This window comes from Mustela nivalis (genome assembly GCF_964662115.1).
Source record: "Mustela nivalis genome assembly, contig: HAP1_SCAFFOLD_2883, whole genome shotgun sequence".
Lineage (NCBI taxonomy): Eukaryota > Metazoa > Chordata > Mammalia > Carnivora > Mustelidae > Mustela > Mustela nivalis.
Window position 1 is genome coordinate 16,089 of NW_028133782.1, and position 22,881 is coordinate 38,969.

The window sequence follows — 22,881 nt, forward strand, 5'->3', positions numbered from 1 at the left end:
GGCCTCCACTTCCTGACTTGTCAGTGGGGAAGGTCAGTCCTTGCCTTACAAGATGAGCTGCGTGAATGCCTGACCACCCGTCCCGAGGGCCAGAGTAAGCCCCAGTAGATGGAAGCCATTATTCTGCTTTTACTGCCCCCCACTTCAGATCCATTTTAGAAGGAAGGTCAAGGTTAAAAATGGTAGTAATACTCTAGTTGCCTGTTTGTACTTAATATCCTTCTCTTACCTCCCTCCTCGCTGAGTGGAGAGACCCCCATCTTGACATCTCTTCCCACCTCCCTACGGTGCCCGTCGCCTGTGCTTAATAAGCATTCAGGAGCACCTGAGAGCCAGGAGGGGAAGCGGAAGGTCAGCCCGACCCTCCTGCCTTTCCCTCCTAGCACACAGACTCATTTCTCACCCCCCCAGTCTAGACAAAATGGGAAGAATATATGGTTGGCATTCATCGTGCTGTGTGTGAGATGAGAATGTGTTCTGTAAAGGCGAGACCATTAGCCACATAACATCAATGAACAGAGAGAAAGGATAACCATGAAAATTGTATTTTTTCAGTTTTCCATTCTTCCTACTTGGTACCCAGCAGCTGTTCTCCTTTTTAATGACCAGACATGCCCCCATGCAGTAGGGCTTTAAATAACCGTGGTTTGAAAGTCTGTGGTTCAAAAGAAAGTAATAACTAGGCCGAATTTGATCAAAGTCTGGCATGCTATAGAAGCAGTTACCCCAGTAAGTTCAAAGGACCGCCTAGGAGCAGGATACCAAGGCTCAGAGGGCCCCCAGGTGTATTCTTTTGATGTGGGTCTTTGTTGTTTTATTAAGTATTATACTAAAATGTGTCATTGAAATGCAGCCTGGGCAGCCCCCGTATGTGTGGCCTCATGGGGAAGGTGATGCTTTTTTAAAGCTTGCAGCTTGGAAGTCATTGCTTGAACTTCCCGATGACGTAAGCTTTGGCCATATCAAAAACACGCTGATTGGGCCGGAACCTCGAACAATTCCTAGTCCCTTAGGGTGCTGAATTGGGCAAAGGACGTCACCCTCAGCTCCTTTCCTGCTGAAATGCTGTGTCCGTGCAGAAGTCCCACTTTCCTCGTGGATGTGCTCTGAAATTGTGAGGTTACATGACCTCGCTCTTCTGTTTTCTTCTTTTTTTTAAGATTTTATTTATTTATTTGACAGAGATCACAAGCAGGCAAAGAGGCAGGCAGAGAGAGAAGGGGAAACAGGCTCCCCACCGAGCAGAGATCGCGATGTGGGGCTCAATCCTAGGACCCTGGGATCATGACCTGAGCTGATGGCTGAGGCTTTAACCCACTGAGCCACCCAGGCGCCCCGCTCTTCTGTTTTCAAGCCCCAGAATGCTTTGACCCTGAGAGCCATGAGAGAAGACCTTTCTCTTTAGAGTAAATACAAGGGGCATCTGTGTTGTTTGGACTCTGCTGCCTCCTAAATGAGCTTCTGGGGGCCCTCGGCACCCCTCACTTGCTAGCAGATCTGTGGTCTTGCCTCCTTGCTCAGTATTTTCTGCTGGTGCGTGGATTTGAGGCCAGCAGGATGGAAGGGAAGAAACAGAAGAGGCAAAAATCAGGAAATTCCAACCTTCAGAGGAGTAATAACACTTTCGCTTAAATTGCCCAAGAATCGCTTACCCGTGCACATTGGCTGATGGAAACTTAATGAAAATACACTTGTGGCTTCCCAAATTACAGACTAAGTCTTGTTCTATTAAATATAACTATAACAAAAATCTCTGGGTAATAGCAAAGTGATTTCCAGGCCTAAGCTGAATAGAGTGGCCTGTTTATTACAACAGTATTCAATATTACTTTAAATTTCAGTGTGATATAAAATAGTTTAGATGATCATCTCTTTGTTTTTAAGCAAGATTTAACATCTATTTCTTAAACAAGAGCATGTAGTCTTTCCCTCAAAATGTAGCACTAATGGGGATAATTATGCAATGTTACTGTTTTTGGAGACCCTTTAAGATTTTGGTTTTTGGTTTTTTGTTTTTAATTAAAGTGGGAAAAAAATCTTACATTTCTAATATTTCTAAAAGATGTATCTGAGGAGTGATTATCAAGCTTAAGACTTTCGTTAATACGGCCTCTAAAATTCTTTACCTTTTTTCAACAGGCTCTCTTAATTTATTCCTTTTTTTTTTCCCCTAAAGATTTTTTTTTTTATTTATTTATTTATTTATTTATTTATTTATTTATTTGACAGGGAGGTAGAGGGTACAAGTAGGCAGAGTGGCAGGCAGAGGGAGAGGAGGAAGCAGGCTCCCCCCACTGAGCTGGGGGCCCGATGTGGGGCTTGATCCCAGGACCCTGGGATCATGACCTGAGCAGAAGGCAGCTGCTTAACTGACTGAGCCACCCAGGTACCCCTCCTTTTTTTTTTAAGATTTTATTTATTAGAGAGAGAGCGAGCACAAGCAAGGGGAGAGACAGAGGGAGAGGGACAAGCAGACTCCCTGCTGAGCAAGTAGCCCAACGTGGGGCTCGATCCCAGGACCTTGAGATCATGACCTGAGCCAAAGGCAGATGTTTAACCCACAGAGCCTCCATGCGCCTCTCCGTTGATTTATTCTTATATTTAAGTGTTTTATAGGAACTCTGACCTTTGATATCTACACCAACCCTGACCTTGAGCCATATGCTTTGTCTTTCTTATGATCAGATACCCAGTACCTCCAAGATACCATGAACCATGTCTTAAGCTGTGTCAAGAAGGAGAAGGAACGTACAGCAGCCTTCCAAGCCCTGGGGCTGCTCTCTGTGGCTGTGAGATCTGAGTTTAAGGTCTATTTACCTCGGGTGCTGGACATCATCCGTGCAGCCCTACCCCCTAAGGACTTTGCCCATAAGTAAGCATCTCTGTTATGATTCTACCTTCCGCCCCATCTGGATGGGGAGAAGGATGCTCCATCCCAGTTTCCATGGAGCTGACGCCTGTTCTCCTCCTCATTAAGCCCCAGGGTGTAGCAAATCTCACAAAGCTCAACCCTTCCTCAGAGGAGTGGCAGCCTTTTTCAAATGAAGTCATATACATATATAAATATTTGGGGACGTTGAATACCTTGTGAACACATTAGATGCCAGTGCTGTTTTTGGTATTATAGTTAACTGGGAATCTCCTAATTTTGCTCTTTTCTCCGGCTTTCGAAGGCCTTTTGATGTAAGACCTGAAGAGAGAGCTTCTGGACTAGAAGTGAAGGGACCTAATGTTCACTTTTTCCTTATCACTGAAGTGAGGTGCATTATTCTACCCCCTGTAGTCGTCCAGTGAAGAGAATACAAGAAAAACCTTCAGGACCCTGCAACCTGGAGAGGCCGGGGTGTCTCCTCTAAGGCTGGAGGGTGGTCAGTGTTGGCTAAAGCTGTGTTTTGATCTTCCTCTGTGTTAGTAGCAAGGATTGGTCTAGTGAAGGGATAAGCCTCCCCATTCTAAAGCCCAGCCTTCTCATCGTGGGGGAGAAGAATTTTCCATACGATGGATGCGCCCTACCCCGGTCCCTGATAGATACACTGTTCAGTTTGCTTCCTAAATAGGTACCTTGGCCAGCCCCGCTAACCTGTATGATGCCTTGTGTGCAAATTCGAGAAAGGGGCCCCTTCCTCAAGATACATGACTGCCATCTGCTGGATTGTTGTAAATTCAAATCTACAGTGTCTCGGGTGTGGTCGGCCCCCTAGAATTGTGCCGTAGATAATCTGGGCACCAGCAAATTTTGGCCATGCCTGATCCCCTGCCCTCCTTGTCCCAAGGTGATCTGGAGGTGGGACATCCCACAATGTCATTGTGTCTGAAGTAGCCACTCTTGGTCCCCTGCAGGAGACAGAAGGCCATGCAGGTGGATGCCACAGTGTTCACCTGTATCAGCATGCTGGCCCGGGCGATGGGGCCAGGCATCCAACAGGATATCAAGGAGCTGCTGGAGCCCATGCTGGCAGTGGGACTGAGGTGGGTGTCAGCAACCTGAGCTTCTCCCATCTGGGGTAGTACGAGCCTTGACCTGTGGCATATGGGACAGCGTTGATAGAGCCGAGCGTGGGTGTTTGCTCATTAAATTGGACAGGCAGGAGAGCTCACACTAAACACAGGCTGGTTTCAAACCCTGGTTCCGCCTTTAGTTAGCTGTGTGATTCTCACCAGTTACTTAACTTCTCTGAGCCTCAGTTTTCTCACCTGAAGAGTGGGCATAATAGCAGCTCCTCTTGTCCAAGGTTGTCACATGGGTTAAGTGAAAGAGTCATGTACCAGGCACTCTGGCCACTGGGCCTTGCGCAGAAGACAGGCTTAGCTGATGTTTGCAGCTGTTCACGGCATCGTTGGGAAGCTGCCTGGTTTTTCTCGCTTTAGTTCTCTTTATCTATAAAATAAGGACGAGGCTCCTCGTTTGCTTCCCAGATTGTTTATTGAGACTTGGTCTTCGGCAGTGGCTAAATTACATTAAGCAAGTTCTGGCAAAGACCAGAAATTCGTAGATTGCTTTGAAATCTCTGACATGGCCGAGAGAGTTCAAGACATCTCTTCTATTTTATAGTATTCCTTCTACTTTAAAGACCAAGCAGTGGTGCCCCCAATCCCCTTGCTGGATAAGAGGGGCTGTTTCTTCTCAAGAACAGACAAATGTCTTGCCCAGTGCCTTAAGTGCCTGGTTTCCTTCCCCTCAGCCCTGCCCTCACTGCTGTGCTGTACGACCTGAGCCGACAGATTCCACAGCTGAAGAAGGACATCCAGGATGGACTCCTGAAGATGCTGTCCCTGGTCCTGATGCACAAACCTCTCCGGCACCCGGGCATGCCCAAGGGCCTGGCCCATCAGCTGGCTTCCCCTGGCCTCACAGCCCTGCCTGAGGCCAGTGATGTGGGCAGCATTACTCTGGCTCTTCGTACTCTTGGCAGCTTTGAGTTCGAAGGTAAGAAATTGTAGCCACTTTGCCAAGACGGTGAGTGTTGCTGGGAACCCCAAGAAAAGGAGGGCGCCTAGAAGTCCTGGATCTTCCTGGGATCCAGGAGACCCGCTAGCTGACCTTGTAGCAGCTCAGCCTCCTGGGCTCTTTGCACGTGCTGTCAGTTCCTGCTCTCTATCTCTCTGTCCCATCCTGAGTTTAGGGGCAGATGGTGCTCAGGGAAATTATGCATTGATCCAAGGAATTAATGCTTCAGAGATGAGAAAGTCAGAGATGGAGCTCCCCATCCCCCGCACATCCATGAAGCTGAGATGGTATTTAATGCTTTAAAATGTTTAAGCCAGGAGGCTTTTAAGAATTTCCATTCCTATGGCAGTATGATTTTCAAGAGTGCTGTACTGTGGAGTTCTAAGCTGCAGATAAACCCATATCAATGCCCTAGGGAGATCTATTTCAGGAGAGAAAAACGAATACTTTTGAAATTTAAAATCATGTAGTAGCAATGATCAAGACTGCAGGGGAACAAGCAAGTACAAAAGCCTAAACGTGCCATCTGAATGCTTATAGCCATCTGTGGTTTCCCTCTTGTAGCCCCTCCACTTGCACTGATCAACACCCAGGATAATGTATTTGTAATGAATAGAAAGTAGCTCTATTTAAACCCAGCCTACGCCAGACTGTCTTTTGGTATTCAAATCTGGGAACTAAAATCGACAAGGTAAATTTGATCAAGGATTGTTTTACTCTCTGGGAATATAAAAGTTTGGGTCAGAATAAAACAAAATAATTCATTCTTTGAAGGAAATAAAGGATTAGGAGGGGGGGTGGCTGGAATGCCTTTTTTTTTCTGTCTCCCCACTCCTCTGCCTCCCTTCTGCCTCTCTGCCAATCAGAAACCCATTTGTAAACCCTTTTTAAAGAGAAGCGTTCTGGTTCAGTATCTTGTTGAAAGTTGAATTCGTAGCCATGAAATGAAAAATGCAGTTAGCTAGTTGTACGCGTGCCGTCTCGAGCGGCAGTGTTTATTTTGTTTTCTCTCTGCCTTTGTATCCAGGCCACTCTCTGACCCAGTTCGTCCGCCACTGTGCGGATCATTTCCTGAACAGCGAGCACAAGGAGATCCGCATGGAAGCCGCCCGCACCTGCTCCCGCCTGCTCACGCCCTCCGTCCACCTCATCAGCGGCCACGCTCACGTGGTCAGCCAGACCGCGGTGCAAGTGGTGGCAGACGTGCTCAGCAAGCTGCTCGTGGTTGGGATAACAGATCCCGGTACGGCTGGTGAGACAGGAGCAGTCTAGGGGAGTTTACACGCCCGGGGCAGCTGGGATTAGCCAGCTGCATTGCATGGCCTCTCTAGAGACTTTTGGCCTTAGCCCGCTGATGTCTCAGCCAAAGTGCTGGACTTGGCTACTCCAGCCTGCTGGTGTAAAAGCATCTGTCTTTAATTTCTGTTGCCATTGCTTCTGTGAGTACAGGAAAGATTTGACGGGTGAGATGAGAGAAAGTTACGTGGTACCCTCTCCCTAAGCTGGAGGTGGTGGGTACAGAATCTGGGAAACGACCAGAGGGGTGATGGCTTTGAAGAGGCGTTCAAAGGCATCATTGCCCTTGCAGACCCTGACATCCGCTACTGTGTCTTGGCATCCCTGGATGAGCGCTTCGATGCCCACCTGGCCCAGGCAGAGAATTTGCAGGCCCTGTTTGTGGCCTTGAACGACCAGGTGTTCGAGATCCGGGAGCTGGCCATCTGCACCGTGGGGCGGCTCAGTAGCATGAACCCGGCCTTCGTCATGCCTTTCCTGCGCAAGATGCTCATCCAGGTAATGGTGTGACAGTTGGACCTAGAGGCAGTGGCAAAGGGACTGTCACTGTGAGAGTGGTTGGGGGAAAGAGAGACGAGGACCAGGAAGGGAGAAAAAGGTCGAGATACCCGGTAAAAGCCACCTTTGGCTCCAAGAGTGCTTGTTTTCCCAGCTTCACAGTTGCAGTTCCAGTGCTGATCACCTCATCAGCCTCTCGGCAGTGTAACTCCAGGGGCCTCCTATCCCAGCTAACCTCTTCTGCAGCTCTTCTCTTGTTGCTGGCAAGTCCCCAGAGATCGCACTCCTTGGCCCTCTCCGCTCAGCCCGCAGATGGCGTCTTGTTTTCGCAGCGCCCGACCTTCCTTTCCACTCTCCTGCTCTTGCTGATGCCAGGTCTGGCACAGAGGCCAAGGATGAGAATGGTTCCAACATTGCTTCTCATGGTCATTGCCCCGGTCTGTGATCCCTGGCGTTTGTTCTTAAATAATATCAGATGCCAAGCTAAGCCAGCTAGAAGACTAGAACCAAAGGTAGCTTCAGATTGGCCTTGTGGCTTGATCTACTAGGACTTTTTTTTTTTTTTTTTAAGTAGGTTCCATGCCGAACGTGGGGCTCGAACTCACAACCCCAAGTCAAGAGTTGCATGCTTTATGGACTGAGCCAGCCAGGCTCCCCAGGATTTTCCATTCCTGCTAAAACCTCTTTCCCCAGTTTTTGTCTCCACCTACACACATAAATGGCCTCCTTGCGAGTGGTGTGTGGTCCAGTCCTTTCTGCCTGACCTCTTCTGGGTCTCAGTGCGCCTCACCCAGTCCTTTCCTGTTCGCGGACTCCACCCCGTCCCTCCCTCTTGATCTCCTTCTTGACCCACCCACAGAAAGCGTAAACACAGATGAATCATTAACATAGGTAACTTTCATCCTAGAGAAATGTGGTGTATTCACAATCATAACTAAAGTGACTGTAAGTTATGTCATCAGTCAACGAATTAGAGGATTGTATTATGTTGGCGCTCTTGTTTGTAGCCTGGTGGTTTATTTCTTCAACTGCTGGCCTGTGTTAGGAGCGCCTATCCTTTGAAGTCTTTTTTAAAATCCCTAAGGTTTTGGGAAGGAAAACAAATCATTGTTGAGCCTGCCAACCCAAATCCTGCTTTAAAAAGCCTGATAGAGAAATATTTCCTAATGAGAATATCAATGTGTTCGTTCAGTCAGTAGATGTTTTGGATATCTTCCAACTTCCAGGTCCTGCTGGGTGCTGGAAACATTAGTGAATAAGCCAGGCATGGCCTGTGTCCTCTAGAAGGTTACAATAAGCCGCCGGGCTATCAGGCCATCTCAGTTTTCCTGATACTGGAGAATGTGACGCACCGTTGAATGAACTTACCATGTACTGAGCTTACCCCTTGAAACCCCCACATTTTTAATTTTTTCTTTTTTTTAATTTTTTATTTATTTATTTTAAAATTTTTTAATTTTTTATAACCATATAATGTATTATTAGCTCCAGGGGTACAGGTGTGTGAATCACCAGGTTTACACACTTCACAGCAGTTTCCATAGCACATACCCTCCCCAGTGTCCATAACCCCACCCCCCTCTCCCTACCCCCTTACCCCCGGCCACCCTCTGTTTGTTTTGTGACATTAAGAGTCTCTTATGGTTTGTCTTCCTCCCGATCTCATCTTGTTTCATTCATTCTTTTCCTACCCCCCACATTGCATCTCCCCTTCCTCATATCAGGGAGATCATATGATAGTTGTCTTTCTCTGATTGACTTATTTCGCTAAGCATGATACGCTCTAGTTCCATCCACGTCGTCACAAATGGCAAGATTTCATTTCTTTTGATGGCTGCAGAGTATTCCATTGTGTATATATACCACATCTTCTTGATCCATTCATCTGTTGATGGACATCTAGGCCCTTTCCATAGTTTGGCTATTGTGGACATTGTTGCTCTAAATATTTGGGTGCATGTGCCCCTTCGGATCACTCCGTTTGTATCTTTAGGGTAAATCCCCAGTAGTGCAATTGCTGGGTTGTACGGTAGCTCCATTTTCAACTTTTTGAGGAACCTCCATGCTGTTTTTTAGAGTGGTTGCACCAGCTTGCATTCCCACCAACAGTGTAGGAGGGTTCCCCTTTCTCTGCATCCTCGCCAGCATCTGTCCTTCCCTGATGTGTTAATTTTAGCCATTCTGACTGGTGTGAGGGGTTATCTCATTGTAGCTTTGATTTGTATTTCCCTGATGCTGAGTGATGTGGAGCACTTTTTCATGTGTCTGTTGGCCATCTGAATGTCTTTGTAGAAATGTCTGTTCATATCCTCTGCCCATTTCTTGATTAGACTGTTCTTTGGGTGTTGAGTTTGCTAAGTTCTTTATAATAGATTTTGGACACTAGCCCTTTATCTGATATGTCGTTTGCAAATATCTTCTCCCATTCTGTCAGTTGTCTTTTGGTTTTGTTGACTGTTTCCTTTGCTGTGCAGAAGCTTTTGATCTTGATGAAGTCCCAATAGTTTATTTTTGCCCTTGCTTCCCTTGCCTTTGGCATTGTTCCTAGGAAGAAGTTGCTATGGCTGAGGTTGAAGAGGTTGCTGCCTGTGTTCTCCCCAAGGATTTTGATGGATTCCTTTCTCACATTGAGGACCTTCATCCATTTTGAGTCTATTTTCATGTGTGGTGTAAGGAAAGGTCCAGTTTCATTTTCTGTATGTGGCTGTCCAATTTTCCCAACACCATTTGTTGAAGGAGCTGTCTTTTTTCCATTGAACATTTTTTCCTGCTTTGTCGAAGATTTCTTTTTTTTTTTTTTTTTAAAGATTTTATTTATTTATTTGAGAGAGAGACAGTGAGAGAGAGCATGAGCGAGGAGAAGGTCAGAGGGAGAAGCAGACTCCCCACGGAGCTGGGAGCCCAATGCGGGACTCGATCCCGGGACTCCAGGATCATGACCTGAGCCGAAGGCAGTCGTCCAACCAACTGAGCCACCCAGGCGTCCCGTTGTCGAAGATTTCTTGACCATAGAGTCGAGGGTCTATTTCTGGGCTCTCTATTCTGTTCCATTGATCTGTGTGTCTGTTTTTATGCCAGTACCATACTGTCTTGATGATGACAGCTTTGTAATAGAGCTTGAAGTCTGGAACTGTGATGCTACCAACTTTGGGTTTGTTTTTCAATATTCCTTTGGCTATTTGAGGTCTTTTCTGGTTCCATATAAATTTTAGGATTATTTGTTCCATTTCTTTGAAAAAAATGGATGGTATTTTGATAGGGATTGCATTAAATGTGTAGATTGCCTTAGGTAGCATAGACATTTGCATAATATTTGTTCTTCCAATCCATGAGCATGGAACATTTTTCCATTTCTTTGTGTCTGCCTGAATTTCTTTCATGAGTACTTTATAGTTTTCTGAGTACAGATTCTTTGCCTCTTTGGTTAGGTTTATTGCTAGGTATCTTATGGTTTTGGGTGCATAATTTTTCTTGTTTTCAAGTGTGGATACAGACCTTCTCAAGTTGAATCGCACATTTGCGCGCTTTGATATGGGACATTTCCTCATGCCTCTCTTTTCCTCATGCCCCTCGATCATCAGAGGGGGCTCTAGGGCATCGTTGTCAGGGCACAGGGATGCTTGCTGGCTCTGGAAGCGAATTTGGGGATCTTTGATTTGGCCCCTGATGCTCCGGAGATTGGTGCTCTCCTCACGGGCATGATTCCTCCCTGCCGGCCGTCTCCTGGCTCCTGTGGGTCTGTTCTCAGCAGCCCCTCTGTCCCCTCTCACTGCTGTCTGCTGTGACAGGGGAAAATGGGCTGCCGGGAGGAATCCAGAAAGTCAGAATTATTAAATCAATAACCTAAGACAAAACATATTATTAAGTTATAAACTCTTCCTCTGGGTAGCTGAGTTAACATGCACTTTTCTCACGGTTCAGAGATTTCCTTCCGGCAACTTCAGCTCGCCAGAAGTCTCTCTTTATTAAGTTGTTTATATCTGTGTCACAGTGAGTAGAATGTGCTGGTTTACTGGTGTTTTAAGGATGTCAGAACAAACTTGTTATTTCTGTTCATCAAGGCCCAAGGGGATTCTGTTGGTATAATCCCTGACTGTTTGGGTTTATCTAGACGTCCCTGAAACCACTACTGAGTATTAATATTTCTTTCAATAGCAGAGCTGGTCTGACTGTTCTCTGATTCCTTGTCATTATTTATAGTGATTTGCAGTGATTTGCAAAGATTGTTTTCAAAGAGAACCCTTCCCTTGTTCCTCATTTCTGCAGACCCTGGCTCTCGCTGTCCGTGTTGGTGTTCCCAGCCCCTTGGGCCTGTGCCGTACTGTTAAAGCTGTGCTCGGGGACGGCTGGGGGACGAGGGGGCTGGGGCTGATGTCCAGCAGTCTGTCTTCCCATCACTGCTGTGTCCTCGGCAGTTGGCCTTTGTGGAGGATCCAGCAGCTCCTTGATCCATAGGATCCAGTGCAATTCTGGTTCCTTCCTCTGGTTCCCTGCCGTGTTTCCCCTTCAATACACCGTTCCTCTCTAGAACTTTCTCTACCATGCCACCCCTTTCTTTCCTGCAGATTCTGACAGAGCTGGAGCACAGTGGCATTGGAAGAATCAAAGAGCAGAGTGCCCGAATGCTGGGGCACCTGGTCTCCAATGCCCCCCGGCTCATCCGCCCCTACATGGAGCCCATTCTGAAGGTAAGTCATAGCAGCTAGAGAAGCTGGCACTTTCTTTGCAAGTCATCTTATGTCCGCTCCTTTGAGACAATGGGAGTTTTTTAGTAGATAGTTTCTTCCGTCCCAGGCTCAGGGTCAAGGGCCACATCAAACATTCTTAGTGAAAGAACAGTGAAAATCTCACCAGTTGGAGGAAAGGGCTCTCCGTATAAGAGATAAGATACAGTGATTGGAGCACATCATCAAATGTGCTTGGAAAGGAGAAGTAGGTAGAGATTGGTGTAAAATAGGTACTTCAAAGTGAAAAAAAGTTAGCTTTAAAATTCGAATATGTTAGAGGCTTTAGAAATCTTTCAGAACTTATGTGAATCTGGCAGATGATCAGGTACTGTGTGAGAAGGCACAGGAAACGTGTTTTTCTCAAGGCATTTCTCAGCTTTCTCATACATCTAACTAGGCTCAGTATGGAGAAGAGTTTTAGAATTCACATTCTGGAGAAATCCTGGATTCATAAAGCCTAGAAGTAATTTATCTAGGATTGAAATGGTCTCTCAGGTGAATTTTACTCACGTGAAAGAAGGGTTTCTAGTAGATTCTGTCCTGCATTCATTTTTATCATCCCTTTTTTTCATAGGCTTTAATTTTGAAACTGAAAGATCCGGACCCTGATCCAAACCCAGGTGTGATCAACAATGTCTTGGCTACGATAGGAGAATTGGCTCAGGTAAGGGGATAGCTGCTTTCTCCGTAGGATGGAAAGAATACTGTTTAGCCTCTGAGGAAATCAAAATACTTTGTAATGCCATAATCTCTAATCTTACCTGCCACCCCTCTTTTTCATTTTATAGGTTAGTGGCCTGGAAATGAGGAAATGGGTGGACGAACTCTTTATTACCATCATGGACATGCTGCAGGACTCCTCTCTGTTGGCCAAAAGGCAGGTGCGTACTGCTTCTTCCGGACTGGGTAGAACAAGCCCCTGAGGCCAGGGCCCTTGCCTTTCTTCGTCACTTAGTGCCCCCAGCCAGTGCCTGAGCCAAAGCTTGGCACACAGTAAGTACTCGGAAATATCTGTTGAGGAAAATGAAGAAAGATCTGGAGCCAGAATTAGCAGCCATCCTGACCTGGATTCGCGTTCAGTAATCCTCAGGGCTGGCCAGTGGCCTTTCCTCTGGGTAAAAGAAAATCCAGGTTATCTGTCAGAGCCCCAGCCCCAAGAGGGAAAGAGAAAGCATGGGCCTGTAGCTGTGGAGGCAAGTAGAGCTTCAGCATACCCTTCCCCAGCTCCGGCTTCATTTAGTTTGGTCACCGAGGTCAGTATATGACTAGACCAAAATTAAGAACAATCCTAATTTCCTTTTAAATTGATTTCTCCCATTAATCACTCAGAACGTGGAAGGGCTGTGTATTTCCGTTGAGAACGGTGGGGCTTTTCTTTTATCTCTTGATCTAGTGCTGGGTATGTTGGTTTGTGGCCTTGTTTTTATGCCCAGACTCTCAAGGATTTCTGTTCATGGAAACGTCTTTTCTTGGAAAAGCCTCTAACGCTTCATTGCATCATTTTTCTTTTTTTAAGAATTTATCTATTTATTTGTTAGAGAGAGCATACAAGCAGAGGGAGCAGCAGGCAGAGGGAGAAGCAGGCTCCCCACTGAGCAGGGAGCCCGATGCGGAACTTGGTCCCAGGACTCTGGGACCATGACCTGAACGGAAAGCAGACGCTTAACTGACTGAGCCACCCAGGCATCCTACTTCATTGTGTCATTAACAGAGAGTACAAACCATGCTTTCTCTTCTCTCTCACTGGCTCAACAAACCATTGTTCTGTTGCTTGTCCAGGTGGCTCTGTGGACCCTGGGACAGTTGGTGGCCAGCACTGGCTATGTGGTGGAGCCCTACAGGAAATACCCCACTTTGCTTGAGGTCCTGCTGAATTTTCTGAAGACTGAGCAGAACCAGGGGACACGGAGAGAGGTAGGGACCATGGCAAACTTGGTTCTTTAAAGACTTTGCTGGGAGAATGGAGAGATTGTGGCATTAACGTGCTCGGACAGAGTGTTGATGAGCTGTCCTGCCCTCCGTTTTGTTCTTCTAGCTGCTCATTCAGATGTCAGCTGGATGTCGTGGGACATGAGAGGAGGAGGAGTCACGAAACCAACACCGGACATTGTGATGAATGTTTTCTTTTTCCTTCCCCTTTCTCACCTAGGCTATCCGTGTGTTAGGGCTTTTAGGGGCCCTGGATCCCTACAAGCACAAAGTAAACATTGGCATGATTGACCAGTCCCGCGATGCTTCTGCCGTCAGCCTATCTGAATCCAAGTCAAGTCAGGATTCCTGTAAGTGGAGGGGAACTGTGAAAGACTCGCCAAGTTCCTGCCTCACAAAGTCCTCGCTGGCTGTGCTTAGAAAGAGCCTTGGGCTGGATAACAGATTAGAGCATATTGGCCCACTTCATGACTTTTGAATGGAAAGTTAAGTTTTCTCTTGAATCACAACAGGGGTGCTGCTTCCCAGTGTGTCCAGAGTCCTTCCATCTGCCCACATTCTTTGTCAAGAGTCGACAGGCCAAGTCTATACCCACTTTTTGGTGCTGATGAGAGAGATGTGAATTATCACCCCATCCCCTCTGCTCATCTCTCATTCTTTGTTAGTCTTCTTTGATGTTTTCTATTCTCATGGCACCCAGGGAGGAACAGGGCAGAATTTATTCTCCTTATTTTAATTGCTAGGGAAACCTGAGGCCAGGCTTAGGGGCACAGAGAAAGTGGTAGCAATCCGAATCCAGGGCTCTTTTTTTTCATCAGCTGGTCTGGCCTTGGAGCCCCTTTGCCTTTTGACAAGTACCCTGAGCGATTGGGGAGGGTATGGGGCTACAGCAGATTTTTCTAGACTTAACCTGTTGTTCATCAGGCAGGCTTATTTCCGGAAGAGTAAAAGTTCAGCAGTGGCTCTTCCAACCTTTCCAGCGAAGTGTTGTTTTCCCAAAGTATTTTGTTTCTACAAGACCAGTGCTCTAACCCCTGAGCCTTTTAAAAATAATTTGTTTCTGAGCTCCATGGGTGGAATCCTGTTGCTTCCAGTTCTTCTGTAGAGCAGAGAAGCATAGCTCTGACGTTACCCTCCAGACCCGGGGCTCTCAGGAACAGAGTCTCAGCCCAGTGCCTGCACATTTCGTCCTTTCTCCCCGGCGCCAGTCCAGTCTCGGCTGGTCTAGTGCTTGGCCTCGTCAGTGAACCGTCCACCCACCCCTCACCCAATCTTTGCGATCCTTGCTGTTCAGGTCAGCTAGCATTCGCCGCTCCCTCATCCGAAGTCCCTGGGGGCACCAAGCAGCTGCTGAACAGATGTTAGCCTCATTTGATTCCCTTTACTTTCATTTGGGAGAGTCATTATTTTTATTAATGGTTTCAACTACAAAGTTGTCAACTGTAATGATAAGCGAAGTTGAACCGAGCAATTTAAAGAAAACCCATCATGTACTGTTCCAGGTTTTTGTGGCCGGGGTAATAGAACAGCCAAAGGCTCTTGCGTTTTTCGCCGTGAGAGCCTGTTCGTGGGTTCGTCATCTGTCCTGTGTCCCCGAGAATGCTGAACGACGGTCTAGCTGCTTGTTGTTAGCCAGGTTCTGCTCCTAGTTGGTCGTGGCATGTATAGCTCATGATCGTTGCCATGGTTTTGTCTTAGCTGACTATAGCACCAGCGAGATGCTGGTCAACATGGGCAACCTGCCGTTGGATGAGTTCTACCCCGCTGTGTCCATGGTGGCGCTGATGCGGATCTTCCGAGACCAGTCCCTGTCACACCATCACACTATGGTCGTCCAGGCCATCACCTTCATCTTCAAGTCCCTGGGCCTCAAGTGTGTACAGTTCCTGCCGCAGGTCATGCCCACATTCCTCAATGTCATTCGGGTCTGCGACGGGGCCATCCGGGAGGTGAGTAGGTCAAACCCCGCCCCTGCTCCTGAGCCCCACACAGATGCCCCCTGTTGAATGTTGGGCTGAGTACCTCCCCGCCCCCTAACTCCTAACCTTTGAGGGTACAGGTTCAGTTTCCTGGGTTATCGCCTTAGAAGGGCTAAACAATGAGTTGGGGGGGGCATTTGGGCGGGTGGGGGGTGTACCTAGATTTCAGGGCACTTGTCCAGTAGAACATCACACTGGGTGAACTTGTTGCTTCCTCATGATTGGATTGGAGTCTTATCGGGTCCCTCGTTTTAGCGAGACTGTTATGGAGGTGACATTGCATACCTCTTACCAGATCTTATAACGTCAGCTTCTCCCATTAGTGCTGATCCTGAGTTTGAGCATGTGGTGAAATCGGTCTCTGTCAGAGCTCTCCATTGTAAGTTGCCTTTTTCTTGAGTCATTAAGTAATCCAGGGCTGATAGGCTGATAGGCTCCAAGCCTGTGACTGTCCTGTTCCCTGTCTTTGATCCAATGACCAAGCAGCTGCGGATGATCCTTGCCTGAATCTGTTGTCACACTGGTTGCAAAGTAAGGACTTTCTAGCCTGTTTTTCCCTTTTGCTCTCTTTTCTTTCTCTAAACTACACGACTTGCAGAGCGGCGCTGTGATTATTTTCCCGTCCCACTAGTGGCAGTGAACCTGCTCAACAAAGCTCAAGGGGGCTTTTTTTTAAAGACTTGATTCCTTGTTTGAGACTGAGAGAAAGCATGTGTATGGATGTGCAGGGGGAGGAGTAGAGAAACAGGGAGAGAGAAAATCTCAAGCAGATCCCTGCAGTGCGGGGAGCCCTGAGACGGGGCTTGGTCTCAGGACTCTGCCGTCAGGAACTGAACTGAAATCAAGAGTTGGACGTTCAACCGGCTGAGCCACCCAGGTGCCCCTTGAATTAACTTTTAAGATCAGATTTTCCTCTGTGATTATATATTCAATTTGATGTACGTATAGAGGAAATAGTATCTTTTTAGAAAGTATATTTTTTAACTTTGTGCCTGGAGTACGGAAGTACAGTTTTAAGTACGCAACCTCATCGAGTTTTTACTAATTCTAATAATTTAACTAAATTTTCCTAGCTTTTCACTGTAGATAATCATATAGTCTGCAAGAAGAGAAAGGCAGTTCTTGTTTTTTGTTTTAATCTTTAAACCAGTTACTACTTTTCCTCATTTTCATTTCTACGACTCTCACTACAATGTGGATTAGACTCTGTGAACCTGGAAATCTTTAATCTTGTTTCTCATTTCAGTGGGATTGCTGTTAAGATTTCCACACTAAGTATAATGTTTGCTCTAGGTTTTTGACAGGTAGCTTTTTAAGGGCTATAAATGTTCCCTTATGGTCTTAGTTTGCTAGAATTTTTATCATGTATTATAGTTATCGTGAACAAGTATTGGATTTACCAAATGCCTTTGATTTGTTTCGTGTGGCGATTATATAATTTTTTCTCTTTCAGTGTGTTAATATGTTGAATTACATTGATACATGTCCTAATGTTGAAATATTTTTTGAATTTTTTTTTAAGATTTTATTTATTTATTTGACAGACAAAGATCACAAGTAGGCAGAGAGGCAGACAGAGAGAGAGAGGAGGAAGCAGGCTCCCTGCTGAGCAGAGAGCCTGACGTGGGGCTTGATCCCAGGACTCTGGGATCATGACCTGAGCTGAAGGCAGAGGCTTTAACCCATTGAGCCACGCAGGCACCCCTTGAATTATTGTTTTAAAACCATCTTGGTTATGATGTATTTTTTGATACATTGACTTAATATTTAATACTTAATATCAGTTTTTTACATCTACATTCTTGAGTGGAATTGGCCTGTGATCATTATTTATTTATTTTTTTTTTAAGTACAGGTTCAAAGATCTGTTTTGTTTTTCTGTTTCTTCTTAAAACAGTTTTGGTCACATTTTTAAAAGAAATTATTCATTTTTTTAAAAAGATTTTATTTATTTATTTGAGAGAGTGAGCGAGCATGAGCAGGGGCAGAGGGAGAGGGAGAAGCAGGCTCCGCTCCAAGCAGGGAGCCTGACGTGGGGCTCGATCCCATGATCCTGGGATCACGGATCATGACCTGAGCCAATGTCAGACACTCAACCAACTGAGCCACCTGGGCATCCCTAAGAAATGATTCATTTTATTTACTTTGTGCCTATAGATTTGCCTTTAGATGTTCTGAAACTGTATATGGGTTTTTTTGTGACTGGCTTCTTTCACTTAACACTTCTGGGGTTCATCATGGGTCAATAGTTCATCCTTTCTTCAGAGCTGAATCAGAACTGAGTGCCATTATTGCTCAGAGATAAGTGTTTTTTATGTTTCCCATGATTTCTTTTTTCACCACTGAGTTATTCAGAAGTGGATATTTTAATCTGCAGATTTACAGAGTTTTAAATTTCTTTTTTCGATATCTGTTTCTAACTTAATTGCATGGGGTTTACAATTACTTGATGTTTGCTGAAACTGCCTTAATTGAATGCTTGATCCGTTTGATGTTTCCTCTGTGCTGGGGAATAGTGGGTGTTTGTTGATGTTATGTGCAAAGTTCCATGTATGTCATTAGATTTGAACTTCTTACTTACCGTGTTCAAATTTTTTGTATTCTTACTAATTTTTTGTTTGCTTAATCTGTTACTGAGAGGAATGAGTTAATCTCCCTTTACAGTGGTGGGCATATTAATTTCTCATAGTTTAGTCAGTTCTGTTTTATAAATTTGGGGAGATTATATTATTAGATATATTCAAACTTGAAATCATGGTATCTTCCTGGTAAGTCACATCTTTTATCATTTTGCAAGGACTCTTTTTATCTTTAATAATACCTTAAAATTTATTTCGCCTAATTTTAGTATAAATACACCAACATTTTTTTGGAGAGTGTACGTCTTTTATTATCCTTTTACTTTTAATTATCTTGAAACTTTTTGCTTTCGGTGGGTCTTTCATGATATTATGTATAATTATATATATATATATATATATATATATAATATAATATATAATAATATAGCTAGATTATCCCTTTAGTCTCTTTTGAAAATCTTTGCTAATCAGTGCATTCAGTCCATCTTTATTTATTGTGATTGTTGATCTATTTGGGTATATTTTCACCATCCAACTTAGTGCTTGATTTTTGACCTGCTTTATCTGTTTATATATTTTCTTTCTTTTCTGGGCTTGGTTGAGCTTTCATTTTTTTGTCTTGCCCTCGCGTTGCTGTCTTTAATTTTAATAAATATTTCGTAATGGGATATTTCAGTCATAAACAAAAATAGACAACTAGAGTTCTTGGTGGCTCAGTTGGTTGAGGGTTTCGGCTCAGGTCATAATCTCATGGGTCATGGGATCAAGTCTTGTGTTGGTCTCTGTGTTCATTGCAGAGTCTGCCTGTAGATTCTCTCCCTCTGGCCCTCCCACCACTGGTGCGTGTGTTCACTCCCTCTCTAAAATAAACAAATCTTTAAAAAAAAGCAGACAACTTATATTAGATTCCCATACTCATCTGTAATTATTAGCATTTTATCAATTTGGTTTCATCTTACTACACTCCCTCTCACACTCTTTCCACACACACCTTACAGCAAATCCCAGATATTGTACTATTTCACCAACAAATACTTTTTCCCATATAACCAAAATTACAACACCTACAAAAGTAAAAAGAATTCCTTAGTATCTTTTAATACTGAGCCTTCTTCAAATGTCCTTGTTTGTCTTAAAAATATTTTTTCATATTTGGTTTATTTAAATCAGAATCCAGATAAGTTATGCACATCACATTTGGTTGATATATCCAATTCTCTTTCTATCTCTTCTCCTTTAACTCCCACTTTTTTTTCATGCCATTTATTTGTGGAAGAAAGCAAGTCATTTGTCTTGTAGGATTTCCCATTTTGGATTTGGCTGATTATGTCTTCAAGATTCCTTAAGTTCTTGTAAATTGATTAGATTTAGAGTCATTAAATTCAGATTCCTTCTTTTGGCAAGAGGTACTTCACAGGAGGTACTGAATACTTCCTATTTCAGTTAGTAAGCAGATCTTTTCTAAATCCTCCATTTCTAGTGACGTAAGGATTAATCAGTGGGCTCAGGTACTATGATCCTGGGTTCCCTCTCAGCCTTTCTCCTAATCATTTTAGTGTTCATTGAAGACTGTTTTCTAGAACGATTATTTAATTAGCAACTGCAAAGCTGTGATTTTCTAATTATATTCTTACAGATTTATTTGTTAGCGATCATCTATGAAGAACTTTGTGTTGTCAACTATCATTCAGTTAATTTGAAGTATAGTTCCTACAGGGAGGGCAGAATAAATGCAAGACTCTTATGTATCAGTTTTTTCAGAGTGAGGAATTAGGTCCCTTGCAACTTCTCAGAGGTGACTCAGGTACCACCCCCACAACCCCAGCTATTTTTGAAGTATCATTATCAACTTGTGGAGCTATATGTAGTATTTCTATTCAGTGAAGGAACTGTTCTTTCTCAGGATCTAATTATCCCAATCAGCCTGGCCATTGTGTTCTTTTTACATTGGCCAGTGGTCTTTGTCCTTGATTTTTTTTCTTTTTTTTGCTTTCTGTGGTTGGTGGGGGTGGGAGTTATTCTGGGTTTTTCAAGTGCTTTTCACTCAAGGCTGGGCATGGCCACTTCCAAGGAGGTATGGTTTCTTTAAGTGAGAGATGGTACTTGGAGACAGCAATCCGTGTGCTGGGACGCTCGTTGCTATTAGCATATCATTGTTTCTCAGCTGTCTCTGTGAACAGAACAGAAATAAGTAATTTTTTTTTTAAGATTTTTACTTATTTATTTGACAGACATCATTCGTAGGCAGAGAGGAAGGCAGAGAGAGAGTGGGGGAAGCAGGCTCCCTGCCGAGCAGAGAGCCCGATGGTGGGGCTTATTCCGGGACCCTGGGATCGTGACCTGAGCTGAAGGCAGAGGCTTTAACCTACTGAGCCACCCAGGTGCCCCAAGAAATAAGTAATTTTTAGAGAAAGGAAACATAAGTCATGAAGTAACACAGATTTTCCAATGTAAATTTAAGATTTAGGAGTTTTTATTTTGATTTTATACTTGTTTCTCACACTAAAAAACTCCTTACTTGGTTCTGACTTTTCTATAATTACTTGCTTTATCTTGCAGAATACATTCCCAAATGTATCTTGTATACATATAAATGGTAAATGACTAGTATTAGTAATAACAGTAAGGTTACTGAATGCAGTTCAGGGTTTTTTATGATTTAAAAAAAAATTTTTTTTTAATTGTTCTTAGGCTGTGTTGTTTTGGAGATACACACCAAAATACTGTGTTTAAAGTCACTTGAAATTCATTTTTGAGTGATTGTGCAACCAACTTGAGTTACAGTTAAATTAGTTTCTGTTCATTTTCAGTGTTTAGAAATTTTTTTTTCTTTTCTTTTTAGTGTTTAGAAATTTCTTTGTGGCTATTCTAATTATGTAAGACAATAAAACAGTTCCAGAGCTGAAACTATAAAATGTGTTCAGTGAAGTCTAGCTTCTTTCCCCATCCGTATTTTTTTTTTAAAGATTTATTTATTTGACAGAGAGAGATGACAAGCAGGCAGAGAGGCAGGCAGAGAGAGAGGAGGAAGCAGGCTCCCCGCTGAGCAGACAGCCCAATGTGGGACTCGATCCCAGGACCCTGAGATCACGACCCGAGCCGAAGGCAGCAGCTCAACCCACTGAGCCACCCAGGCGCCCCTTTCCCCATCCATATTATCCTGTTTCTTCCTGTAGCGTTTCCTATTTCCTGCTGTAACAAATCCTCACCACGGTCATGGCTCCAGACAGCACAAATTCATTCTCTTACAGCTCTATAGGTCGTAAGTCTGCCAGAGGTCATACCGAACCAAAATCTGGGTGCTGTTGAGGCACGTTCCTTTCTGGAGGCTCTAGGGGAGAGCCTCCCCTTGCTGAGAGTCCGTCTCCCTTGCTGTTTCTGGCTTCTAGCAGCGGCCCACACTCCTTGGCCTTCTTTCTCTGCCTGCAGAGTCAGCAACATTGCCTCTCTCTGACCCTTCTTTGGCTGCAGATCCTGCTCTCTGCCCACTGCCAGCAAAGGTTCTCTGCTTTTAAGAGGTCATCTCCACACATCAAAGTCCTGAACCTTAATCACATCTTCAGAAGTCCCCTTTGTCATGCAGGGTCATTTATTCGTGAGATCTAGGGACTAGGGCACAGACATCTCTGGCTTGCCATTATTTTGCCTACTATTACTTCCCCCTAAGGCAACCATTTGGTCATTTTTCAATTTGTCTTTTCACTGTTTGTTTTTGAAAACGTGAGGAAATCCATATTCCCCCACCTGCCTCCCTCAGAAGAGATCATACTGTAAACACTGTTGTGGGCCCTGCTTTTTTTTACCATCACAGCAGCGGGTCCTGGAGTTCCTGCCACTCCCTGGGGGGTGAGGCACCCCACTGTGTGCCCAGCTGTTCTACCTGTCCTTGTGGATGAACATTTGCCTTTTTTTCATCCTTTTGTTACTTAAAATAATCCTGTAACAAAAAGCCTTGTATGTACATCATTTTTACTTTTTTTTTTGGTATTTAATTGGCCTTGCTTTTTACATTTTTTTGTTTGTTTTCTCGGCAATCTCTATGCCCCACGTGGGGCTTGAACTCACAACCACAAGATCAAGTCACACAGTCCTCCCGTCCTCCGACTGAGCCAGCCAGGCACCCCCTGATTTTTTACACTTAGATCTTTGAGCTCTTTGGAATATGTCCCCCTGTACAGGATGAGAGATGGATTCGTTTTATCTTTTTCACCTTTAGATTTTGCCTCACATACCTAACTTTAATACCTAATTTTAAAAATTAATCCATATCTCCCTCCTTCTGAATAATATACAAAACTTAGAGTGATTGCTTACACCATTGCTTTCCCTCTTATGTAGGATCACTTTTTTCTTTTTCCTGCTGCCAAACTGAATGTCAGCACTGTTATATGCAGATACACTTGCTGTCTCGATTCTCCTTGCTCTGTCTTCCACCTCAGGGCTTTCTCTAGGGTCCTTATCCTGCAGGATGAGGGCACATTTCTCTTGTGAACATCCGTCAAAGTAAGCTCTGTGTTTCTGTGTATCTGAAAAATATTTTATTTCACCCTCTTTTTAAATCTTTATTTAGCTGAGGATACCATTGTGGGTTCTCCTACAACGATAGATACAATCCCATGTTTTCTCATTTCTTCTGTTGTTGAGAAATCACAATTCCTTTTCACTTCATCCTACTTTTCTCAATGACTATTCCAGATCTTGTCATTGTGTTCGTTGCCCGGAAGCTCCCCTATTGTACATCTAGATAAGGATTTCTTTCTCACATCCTGTTTGAAATTTGTGGATTTCCTGAATATGAGGATTCCACCCCTCTGTTTTTTCCTTCTAAAATTTGATTCACATGTAGAGCTCACTCTTTCCTTAATATCTGTTAGTTTCTTGCCCATATTTTTCATCTTTATTTCTTAGAGATCTATTCTGGA

At 44.3% G+C, this 22,881-nt stretch overlaps 1 protein-coding gene across 1 annotated transcript in view; it reads left to right on the plus strand.

Moving 5' to 3' along the window:
- The window catches only part of LOC309858609 (serine/threonine-protein kinase mTOR-like), a gene marked incomplete at its 3' end in the record, with an annotated part of 29,699 nt that extends 14,295 nt beyond the window's left edge, over positions 1-15,404 (plus strand). Inside the window, exons 8-18 of the mRNA XM_082751323.1 lie at positions 2,686-2,872; positions 3,841-3,969; positions 4,683-4,927; positions 5,976-6,191; positions 6,537-6,742; positions 11,308-11,430; positions 12,044-12,133; positions 12,258-12,350; positions 13,249-13,383; positions 13,619-13,748; positions 15,097-15,404. Coding sequence (XP_082607449.1) covers positions 2,686-2,872; positions 3,841-3,969; positions 4,683-4,927; positions 5,976-6,191; positions 6,537-6,742; positions 11,308-11,430; positions 12,044-12,133; positions 12,258-12,350; positions 13,249-13,383; positions 13,619-13,748; positions 15,097-15,404 — 1,862 coding nt within the window. The remainder of the gene's footprint in view (positions 1-2,685; positions 2,873-3,840; positions 3,970-4,682; positions 4,928-5,975; positions 6,192-6,536; positions 6,743-11,307; positions 11,431-12,043; positions 12,134-12,257; positions 12,351-13,248; positions 13,384-13,618; positions 13,749-15,096) is intronic.
- Between the last annotated feature and the right edge of the window lie 7,477 nt (positions 15,405-22,881).